Source organism: Pteropus alecto, unplaced genomic scaffold (genome assembly GCF_000325575.1).
Source record: "Pteropus alecto unplaced genomic scaffold, ASM32557v1 scaffold71, whole genome shotgun sequence".
NCBI lineage: Eukaryota > Metazoa > Chordata > Mammalia > Chiroptera > Pteropodidae > Pteropus > Pteropus alecto.
Window position 1 is genome coordinate 10,592,660 of NW_006433024.1, and position 11,127 is coordinate 10,603,786.

General features: G+C 44.6%; 1 protein-coding gene across 1 annotated transcript in view; it reads right to left on the bottom strand.

Moving 5' to 3' along the window:
* Positions 1–1,450: 1,450 nt before the first annotated feature.
* The window catches only part of LMO2 (LIM domain only 2), a 34,365-nt gene continuing 24,688 nt past the window's right edge, over positions 1,451–11,127 (bottom strand). Inside the window, 3 exon segments of the mRNA XM_025044045.1 lie at positions 1,451–2,420; positions 6,848–7,063; positions 11,070–11,127. The exon segment at positions 11,070–11,127 is cut by the window's right edge and continues 24 nt beyond it. Of these exon segments, the coding sequence (XP_024899813.1) occupies positions 2,201–2,420; positions 6,848–7,063; positions 11,070–11,127 (494 nt within the window). The 3' untranslated portion in view covers positions 1,451–2,200.

Here is an 11,127-nt window from a genome sequence, read left to right on the forward strand (position 1 = left end):
TCCAAAGCAAGAATAATCTTTATTTTTACCTATTACTGCTCACAATATAGTTGCATAGTTAAAATCTATTATTGTTATTATTATAATAACATGGTTAAAATGGTGGATTGAATTGTGGTTGATCTGGTAGATGACAAACGTTAGCTGAGTGACAAAATTATGTAAAAGTTTGCAGTTTATGGAATGAGGGTAGACAGTGTTTGTCCCCATGTGGAAAAGTCACTCAGTGATCAACCTTTGTGTCAAATATTAACTATTAACAACTTAGAGTGCATGATCCACCTAACAGGGGGATGTTTGAGAACTCCAATCTCAAACTTGAACGTGAGTCAGAATCATCTTTAGGGCTAGTTAAAACAGATTGCTGAACCCCATCCCAAGGGTTTCTGATACACTCTATCTGGGATGGAGCCTACGAGTCTTCATTTTAAACAAGTTCTCAAGTGATGCTGATACTGCTGGTTCAGAGACCACAACTTGAGAACAACATCCCCTTTGTTGATTTAGAACAAACATTCCTCACTGGCAGCACCTTACCGCTACCAGAATTGGAATGCAATATAATTATATTTGTTTTAAATAGGCCACCTTACACAGTCAAATTTCCCAACCACTTTTGGCACTTTACAGATGAAGACGGCCAACACTTAATTATTTCTCCTCTAGAAGAAGAAAAACAAGCAAATCTTAGTGGTGGAAATTTTAAAGGAACATCATAGTTAACTAACAGTAGCAATAGATGTATGTTTCTGATGTCTTAAACATATCAAATATATCAAGACTTGTTGGTGCTTGCCAAAATTTTTATGAAAGAATTGAAAAGTATATCCATCTAGGCTGGTTTTTCATTGGGGCAGTCTTGAACCGGCCAGCTGAGAGGCGATGACCAGCAGGTGGCGCTCGGAATCAGTTCATGGTGGCCTGGATAAGGTGAAAGGCAAACACACCACCAAGGAAGGTGCTTGCTTTAAATCCTCAAAGTAAGGTCCTCTTAACCACTTGTCATAAAATACCCTGAGACACACGTCTTGGAAAATCGAAGTGTCAAGCTCAGCATCTTGCCACATTTCAAACAAGGTAATTACCTTCTCTCCCAAAGGGAATCTGTTTTATGTATTTGTGTCCTTTCTAGGTTACAGGTTTCCCAAAGGCAATGATCTTGCCTTCCGTTCATTCCATACAATGCTGAAGTGAAACGCACGTTTCACAATAACAATTTAATTATTCTACATCCCTCTGAGCTACATGGTGACCTGTTATATAATTGCTAGTAATATAGAAATCTGCCTGCCTTGTAGAAACCTTAGCAATAAAAGGAAGTTTTTATTTGACCTAAAAGTAAGTTGCTTATTTACTTCTCGTTTACAATATAAAAAGCCATTTATTTTTCTGCCATCCCAAATTGTTAGATCATCATCAAATAAACAACACCGCATTTTAGTCTGTCGTTTTTATTGTCTGCAGAGGTTCTTTTTTTTCTTAACTACACACAACAAATACTTTGATATAATCTAAGATAATAAAATAGTTGAACAGCTTTTTTTTTTTTTTTTAGATTTACATTTGTATAGAAACATTCTGTGGAACTCCTCACCTCAAAACTAAGGTGTCTAGAAACAGTGATTCATCAGCATTGCTTTAAATAATTTGGCTAAAAGTTGTAGTTTCCATTCTCAAATGAAATGTGTCTCCATGCAGTTTCCCTTGCGTCCAAAGCTTAAGGCCTTGGGAAAGTGGCCAGGAATAAAAGGAGGGCCACTCTCTTCTCTGTCTTTCCCTTGTGGGGAGGACAGCGATTGGAACAGGGTTATCATAAAAGCGGGGAAGAAATCAATTGCACATCTCTAGTTTTCAAGGGTCAAAGTCATAACACATCTTTACACAACGACTCCCTATCTGTAGATGGGAAGTTCCACCATGATGGCGCAGCACCTGCTTGCCCCCCGGATGCTCCTTTCCTTCATTAACCACGTCAGTTATTATGGATAGGCTGTGGCCACTGTTTATAAGTTCTCCCTAAAGGCTGGTTATTCTCTCACATTTAAATCTTATCTCTTGCATTAAGTCACTTGGATGCTGTCTTGTGCCCAATTAAGTCTACCGTCCCTTAAGAAAGGTCTCATCCCACCCTCAATCCCCAAAGTGCCTAAGAGTGAAGACCCCACGGAGACAGTGACTTCAGGGACTGGGGGACTCTGGCCTATATCATTCCATTGATCTTAGTCCACTCGTAGATGTCCTGTTCGCACACTATGTCGGAGTTGATGAGGAGGTATCTGTCGCCGACACAGAAATGTTTCTGACAGGCGGCACACTTGAAACATTCCAGGTGATACACTTTGTCTTTCACCCGCATGGTCATCTCATAGGCACGGATCCGCTTGTCGCAGGAGGCGCAAAGACCATCTTGGCCAAAAAGCCTGGGGGGATAAAAGAAAGAAAAGCTAAGAAGGCAGTGGCAGAGACGGCACTGGAAGAAAGGGCTTGAGACATAGGCTGAATTTCCAGATGTCGGGAAGCAAGGGAGTGTTGGGTCCAGACAGGTGGCTCACTCTGTATAGTCTTTCCTGGAAGGAAGAAGGTACTCTGGGATGAAACCACAATTTGTAGCATTTGTGTTTGGCATAACTCATCCCTTTTCTGAGCTCTCTCCTGGCCTGTAGCACTACTCTCCACCTCCTCTAGGCTGTCCCAGGCCCCTCCTGGGTGGAAAAGACTCTCAGCTGAAGTGATATGAGGTTGGGCACGTACTGTGTGTCCCACTCCCAATAGGTGAACTTTCATTGTAGAAGAGGAGTTTCTACCAGGGGGCCCCTTTGAGAGAGAATTGACCAGGAATGCAATGAAATGGGCATCTTCGGCTGCTCTTATCATGCTAACAGCCACTAATTCCACCATGGAGGAGGCTAGACTTGAATTCCTCCATAAGCAACAATTTACGTGATTGTTCACTGGGCCCCAGCCTCTGGGAGGCAAAAAAACATGTGGTACAGTTAATCATGTCTCAGAGACTGGAGGACAAACAGCATCTCTTCACATCGTATGGAAGCTCTTAATTCAAAGTCCTCGCTGCCCCATTGGTATGAATCTTTGGAGAAACTTCTGACATTGAAATCAAGACTCTCCTGAGTCCCAGACCAGTGACTGAATATGTCAAGCAATAGTCAGTGTCAGTGTGGCAGATGCAACACGGTAGAGCCTAGTGCAGTGGTTCTCAGAGGTGATCCTGGGACCAGCAGCATGTGTAACACCAGGGAACTTGTTAGCAATGCAAATTCTCAGGCCCCCCTGATTGAGACACTCTGCGTGGGGAGAGGCCCAGCATTCTGTGTGTTAATGAGCCCTTCCAGGTGATTCTAATGCAGGCTGAAGTTTAAAAACCAGTCCTCAAGAATGGAATAATGCAAGTATTGGAATCAGAAGATCCAGATTCAGTCCAGGACTAGCCCTGAGTACCTGGATGACCCTGGAGAGAACTCTGATTTCTCTGAGCTTGTGAAGTGGCAGCGAGCATGGGATCTACGTCACTCAGCTGTTGTAAGGAGCATGTCAAAGCACCGGTAGTCAAGGGCTAAGCCAATGCCGGTTGTGTTTTAACATATCTCAGGTGTTCCCAGCTGCACCAATCTCGCTCCAGGAAGTCACTTTCACACGTGCCTGCTAGCAACAGGGCACGTTAGCTAGCAGGTCCTTTCCACAGAAAACCTTTAGGGTAGTTTTAGGTAAATGCTTGTTCTTATCGGAAGTTCTTATTAACTTCGGAATAGCAGAGAATCAAGTGGAACATTCTGAGAGGTTGTAGGGGAGATAAGGGCAGTTGATAAATTTTGAAACATTCGGGCAGAATTAATGGAATCAAGATGACGTGGTCTGTGGGTGGAGCGCACACTGTCAGAGCCAGGTCAGCTCATTTCCTTCTGAACCTGCTTCCCAAGCGAAGAGCTCGGAGGGTTTTCAAGGCACCACCTGGGAGCAAACTCATTACTGGGGGACAGCATTTCATCCCAACGTAGCAGATGGTGAAGCTGTAGGAAGCTGCCACCTTGGAGGTCACAGAGTGGGAAGACAGTTCTGGTTTCCTGACTGTTCAGCAAGTCGAGTTTGGGCCTGAGCAAGGATAAATGACTCGCAAAACAGCGTGCGGGGGAATGGGGCCAACCGCCTCGGGTGTGTGACCCTTAAGGAAGGAGAACGTTTATTAAAGGGAAGTCGGGGGTAAATTACAACACACGTCAGGCAGCTAATGAAGGGAAAGATGAAGGACTAAGATCTGGGAGACAAGTGTAGGTCCCAGCATCACCTCTGACTAGCCAGGTACCCCGGAGCAAATGACATCCTCTTTCCTGGCTTCTGTGTCTTAAGCTGGAAAGCAAGGAAACTGGAAGAGAGGGCCACTGCAGCCCCTTCCAGCTCTGGTGTTCTGAGATTCTGCCAATAGTAAAAATACAGCAAGACTTGACATCTAACTTGAGCATTCACCTCTGGCACCAAGAATTGGTGCCTTAGGCTGGATATCCCAGGAACAGAGCCTGAGGTGGGGATTTATTGAGGATATGTTCTTAGGGAGAACCAGTTAGGTGGCAGGGGAAGCTGGACAGAAGGGGAAGAAGGCAAGCATTTCAGGCAGAGACTCTCAGTGAGGAAGCTGGGAGTCTGGGGGGAGTGGGCACGCTTCTGGCTCTAACAGGTGCTGGCTGTTGAAAGTAAAACTACCAGGGGTGGGCTTGGGGTGGGGGGTGCGCCGCACGCAAAAATTGGTAACTTAAAGGGACCTGAGGGGATGTGGGCCAGCACTGACATAAACAGCTACTATTATGTTCCGAACAGCACGACACACAGCTCAGGGTTTAGGTTCCACATGGGGGGTCTCGTGAATATTTGAGCCTAAATGTCTGAAAAGGACTGTAACAGGAGAGTCAGCCATTGGAAACCCTCAGGAGAAGTTATCCTAGCGGGGAGAAGGACTGAACCCCATCACAGAACCCATTCGGTCACTCCTCCAACGTGCCTTTTAAAGACACTGTTGGATACGTTACGAATGCATGTATACAAGTCCATGGCGAAAGGACCATCCCAGAAGCAAAAGTAAGTAAGTAAGTAAGTAAGTAAATAAATATTTTTCTCCTCCGTCAAGAGGTGTCACATCTTAAGCCTTCTCCTGCCCATTTTAATAACAATAATATAGATATTAAAGGATGGCTGGAAATGCCTGCACTAACACGGTTAATTAACATGTTGTCTAGGAATGTAGCAGGGAGAAGAATTATTTCATGTCACCATGACACAAGTTAATTAACATTGGGTTCTCCCAGACCATTCCTCTCTCTCCTTTTTAAAAATGGAAAAGATTAACAAGCCCAGGCAGCACCGGGTTTATTCTTGAATGTTATATAAAGCCGTAGAGATAGGGAGAAGCCTGGGCTCTCTGACCTTACTCTATCTGCACTTCATTTAATAAGATTCAAATGATCTGACAGGGATGTAGTCAGAGGGCCCAATGGGAATCATTTGCCCGTCTGCTTTCTGCACTGACTTGGCAAACTGGTAGCGAGCAAAATCAGGTCTCTCTTTATCTCGGTTCTATTTTTCTTGTAACTTAGAGGAAATTAACCAAAATGATCATCATAATCATTGAAAACCCTACTTATTTTCTCTGAACCACCAAATTTGCAAGGACTTTATCAGGGAATTTAGGAAAAAAAAAAAAGCTTATTCATCAGTCTCTGAACAGATAAGCTGCTTTCACTGTGGAATTGCCTGCATTTTTTTTTTTTTTTAACGTAAAATGCTCCGTAGGCAGGATGGGGAGGAAGGGCTGCCTGGGTAGCTAAGGGCACTGGAGTCTACACAAGCTTCATGGGGTTAGGGCTGCATGCTCCACAGACCCTCTGCCATAGGAAGATGGCAAACAAACAAACAAACAAACAAACAAAAAACGACAGCTGCACAGATCTGACAGTACAGGGCACAGAGTTACCTCCACAGCAGCTAATAGGAAACTAGAAACGCTAGAACATTTGGGCAAAGGCACTCGTTGAGTGCTGAAAAATTCACATGGCTGGTTGTATGACCTGGAGAATGGCAGATGTCCTCAGTGCTGGTCTCACTGGTGTAGTAGAGTTCCTATCTGCCCTTCCATTCTTCTACCTCTTTGTTCTTCAGACAGGAAAAAACTTAAGGATAATGTCAGGAGAGTTAGTTACGAGAGCAGCTAACATTTATTTGATACTTGTGCACCAAGACAAGGCACTTTACATGTATTATATTACCCCATCTAATGCTCACCTCTTCCTCAGAAGGAGGTATTTCTATTATCTTCATTTTACAGATGACAAAATTGAGGCTTAGGAAAAGTCAGTAACTTGCCCCTCACAGAGCTAGAAAGCAATGGTGTCTGGGGTCAACCTACAACTGACTCAGGGCCTTCATGTGGGGACAGTCACGTTCTTGGAGTGCCACAACAGAAACATGCTATTTTTAAATTTCTCCTCATGTAATGTTCAAGTCATAGAAAAGAATATTTATAACCTATAGGTATGCTTTGAAGCATTAAATGAGCTCCTAAGAGCCCATCCTCAAACATAAAGTATTCTGAATTTCATGTTTATCATTCTCTTGCCTTTAAAAATATTAGTATTTTACCCCATAGGAATGTATCCCTGAGAGCATGCTCCAACAGGAAGAAATGCCAACTGCTTCTCTGCATGGGGCCACTGAGACTCAGCCTCTGCAGCCTGACCTCGTTCTGGAAGGTAGCAGGGGCTCGGGGAGATCGACCCAGATGGACTCAGATGACTCTGGACGCCCAGCCTTCCTGTTGAGGGCCCAGGAAGGCAGCAAGGGATACCTGAGATAGTCTCTCCGGCAGAGTTTCCGGCCCAGCTTGTAGTAGAGGCGCCTCCCCACCTCGCCCAGCCGGCACCCGCAGAGGTCACAGCTGAGGCAGTCCTCGTGCCAGTACTGGTCGATGGCCTTCAGGAAGTAGCGGTCCCCGATGTTCTGCTGGCAGCCTCCGCATGTCAGCAGGGATGGGGGGATCTGCAGCACCTCATCCACTGGCTCCCTGGAAAGAAGGCCAAGCATTAGGGACGACCCTGTTTTGGTGAGACCTGGGGTTAGGAATCACTGTGAGCCAAATAGGTACCCTCACTCAATTGCCCGTTGGTGACATAAGGAGAAAAGAGAGGTCCTGCCAGCCTTGGGGTGGACAGGAGAGAGCTAGACCTTATATCTTTGCTCCTATAAGAAGTGAATGCAAGGCACCAAGAGACACCCAAGGCAACTGTAGGTGGTACTGGCCCCTACCCACAGCCCAGCACCATTCCAAACACCCCTGGTCTCCCTTCTTTTTCCCACTCTCCCCTCCTACTCTCCATCTCTATTTCCTCATTTCTCCTTTTCCCTCCTCCCATACCCAGGACCCTAGGGCACTGCCAAACCCCAGAGGAGGCACTTGGGACTAAAAGAGTTGCTTGCTGCCAGGACAGTCAGCTACCTATAGGACTAAAAATCTGCAAGTTCCCTGTTGAACCTAGCTGCCATCCTACCTCAAGCCCTTCCCCCTTCCCAACTGCACAAAAGTAGAGGTGAGGAAGAAAGAAGGAGACCAAAAATGACTTTAGGTTGCTTTCTCTTTCCAAAATAAAAAGTCTATCAAGATATAATAGGAATTCTCATTGTTTTTCTTTTACTTTTTTTATAGAAATTCCTCATTCCATCCTTCCAACCAAACGAATCCTTGAAGAAAGATTCCGGGTGGTAAGGCCATTGTTATAAAGGACATCAAATAGACCTTTCTGCGTGTGAAATTTTTTACAACGGCAAAACTGATTTGGATACAGTTGTTTTAGGAAAGAACACGGGGAGAAGATAATTATTTTCAAGAGTGTGGAAGGCAATTAAGACTCTGAAATCTCCATCCTCGTAATTGTTAATAGTTCAGTAAGTGTTCTTTCATTAAAAAGTTATACAGCATCTTCAGGTCACTTTGCTTAACTGGAATCTGAATACTTTCTCTTTACATCTTAAAATAAATGACTTGCCAAAAGAAAATAAAGAGAGCGGAAGAAATGATTCTAGCACCAAATGAGACACAGGAAAAACCCAATATCTGTTGATTTATAACAATTAACAAGTACTCTTTTGACCCTTACTTAAACACAAATCTATTTGAAAAATATATATTATGTTCTTTAAAATGGACCTGCTTCCAACTGTGAAATTCCCATAGGGAGTTTCCCCTGGGTACCTTAAGGGTATAAATCTGTGTCTCCTATTTCTTTCTGACACTAACTTATCAGATGACCTTGTGTCCTGATTGGCCTGTGCCCACGAAGCTCAGCACCCATATACTTTGGGATGATGAAGCTCAAGTAATCAGTGTTGATGACACACTGTGACAACTTCAGATGACTTTGTCTGTAAATTGCACGCCTCCCTATGAATATTTAGGAATACTAAAACCAAGCCCACACTTTGTAGATTGAGTATAAGGATCCTGCATGAGATTATCTCCTTTGAGAACAAGAAAATGTGAAACCCAAGCCAGTTTTCTTTTAAAAACTTAAGACTTTAAAATAGTTTAAAGAGTTCACCGAAGCCCGACTTGCTTTGCTTTGTTTCCACAGATTAGACATAACGACATCCATTCTCCTTTCTGAAAAATAATACACCCGGCATTTTCATGTACATCAACTCAGAATTGCATCTCTTCTCTTCCCACAGCCCCCGGTTTTACTTGGGGCTTTCAAAAACACTGAGGGAGGCTCACCACCGCTGGATGCCCTGATGCGGATACTGCCAACCAACTGTGAAAGAGGAGAATTTGCACTTAGCTGGTGCCAAACTGCCTGGAACTAAAACGAACTGCTCTTGTTACTCACAGGGAGGTGCTGGTAGAGGAAATCTCTCTGTTCATGAATTCCAGCTTTCTTTCTCTCTAAATGTTTCATTTGCATACGCCTAGGCAAGTTTTTTTCTGATGCTGATCGCACTAACCCAAGTTGGCTTTGAATAACTACACAAGGAAGCATCTGGTAGGATAGTGGTCCACAGTAAAGACATTAAGCAAAAGGGCTATTGTGATGGCCTGAGACAGGAAAGGACAGGATAAGATAGTGGCTCTATCGATTTTTCTATAATTAATGATAATAACATTATCTTTGGTGGATGTTCCAAGCCAATAACTGAGTAGGATTCACCCTCAAATTAATATATTATATTCTTCTAGAGCCTATCTAATATTACACCTGAATACTCTTCAGCCTAGATTTTTCAGATAATTTCTTGACAATCTCCAAGAGAGGAGGAAAAATGTACAGCAGCGATTCCTAAACTAGCTGGCCCATCTTCTATCAGAGCCTGTCTTCATTGGGCAAAGAGTGATATGCAGGCCAGAGTGGATGAGTGTTCTACAGGTGCCTGCTGTATTATGAGGTGAGGATGTTTCGATTTTCTAATCTCAGTGAAAAAGCAGAAACTTTGAAAAGAGCAAACTTCCTTCAGGGAACTGGAACCTCCAGATTTATCTTCTAATAAAAGGATTAGTGACTAAGTTCTGCTGATTGAAAAAGCATTAAGCACCAATTCATTCAATTCACTCTCATTGTATTACTGTGGTCTTGCCCAGGCTCTGAAAACTCAGAGCTAAATTGTAATTCTAAGTTTGTAAAAAAAAAAAAAAAAAAAAAGTGAACAAACCACCCTTTAAACCCAGTGTGTGTGTGTGTGTGTTTTATATATAGAATATACATTATATCTATTAAAAGGAATATTATTTTTCTCCTGAGAAGTAAAAGAAACTGGGTTTTTGTTAAAACAAACCTAGCTCCTTATAGAACTGGTGTCTGAATCTTCAATTTTGAATAGTGATGTTTCTGTTCTCATTGGATCATGATACTTCCTGTGTTTTATGAGAACATGCTGAGCTTTTATGCTGGTAACTGAGGGTAAAATCCAGGTATATAAACACCACAGAAGGCTGAAATTGGGAGGGGGGACTTCAATCAGAAAAGCACAATTCTTTTAAAGCAGGAAAAACAAAACAAAACAAATGCCTCTTAAAAGCACAAATGGACAAGTCATTAACCAGCTCCTTTGGTCTGTGTAACAAATCCCTTCAAAGGATTAGATGGGAGACTTCAAAAGGATAAAAATTCTCAAAACCAGACAGCTAACGAATCTTAAAAGGGCATTTGCGCTGACGGGGAAAATATCTTGAACAACCCTTTCTCACCATATTAACACCAAAAAATGAGCTGGAGGTAGGTTGGGAATAGGGAAACACTTCAAACCAGTAAGAGGCTCAGAAAACAAATGCAGCAAATGCTCATTAGAGCTCTGGTTACCTGATTCCAAACCCTTTTGAGAATGTGATAAAAGCTATGAAACTCCGCTCCCCAGAAAAATTCACCTATACACAAAATGTGCACTAACTTTCGAGGTTCACAGGCCGCCATCGATGGTCCGTTAGGGGAGGGGGTGCATGTAGCCAGATTAACTCTGGGTTTAGCTGCTCTAAAGTCTCTGGAGGCCAGAGCGAGCTCCGAGGTGGATGCTCGTAGCCCCCTCAGCCTCCTGTCCCTGGCTCTGCTGGCGGCTGCTCCACCTGCGGCCCGGGAAAGGGGCCGTCTGGGACTCGGGATGACTCCACTTGGAACGTCCCCCTTTCTAGGACCAAATGGACAAAGAGGACTGAGAAGATGCGAGAGGGGGGAAAGGAACAGAATCGAGCCCTGAACGCTTTCGGGACTGCACCTGCGCGCTTCTGAGCTCCCCCTGTGCCTGCTCTCGTGTAAACTTTCTGGCCCGCGGTGGCTTTGGGGGAGCGTTGCAGGTAGCCGGGAAGGGTCCACAGGGGGTGACCCCCTTCTCCCTGCCACTCAGCTCCTCTCCCAGTGCCCCCGGAGTCACCCGCGAGCAAGGGGGAGCCCGGCGTAAGGCAGAGGGAGCCAAGGGCACGCTGCGGGCGCGCACCGGATTCTTCTGGCTGGCCGCCCGCGCCACCCTGCCGCCCCGCGGCGCGAGGCCGTGGACACCGTGGGGGCCAGGGGCAGGGGTGCCACACTTACTCAGACGGGTCCAGGCTCTTCCTCTCGATGGCTGAGGACATTGGGGAGGGAGGGGGCG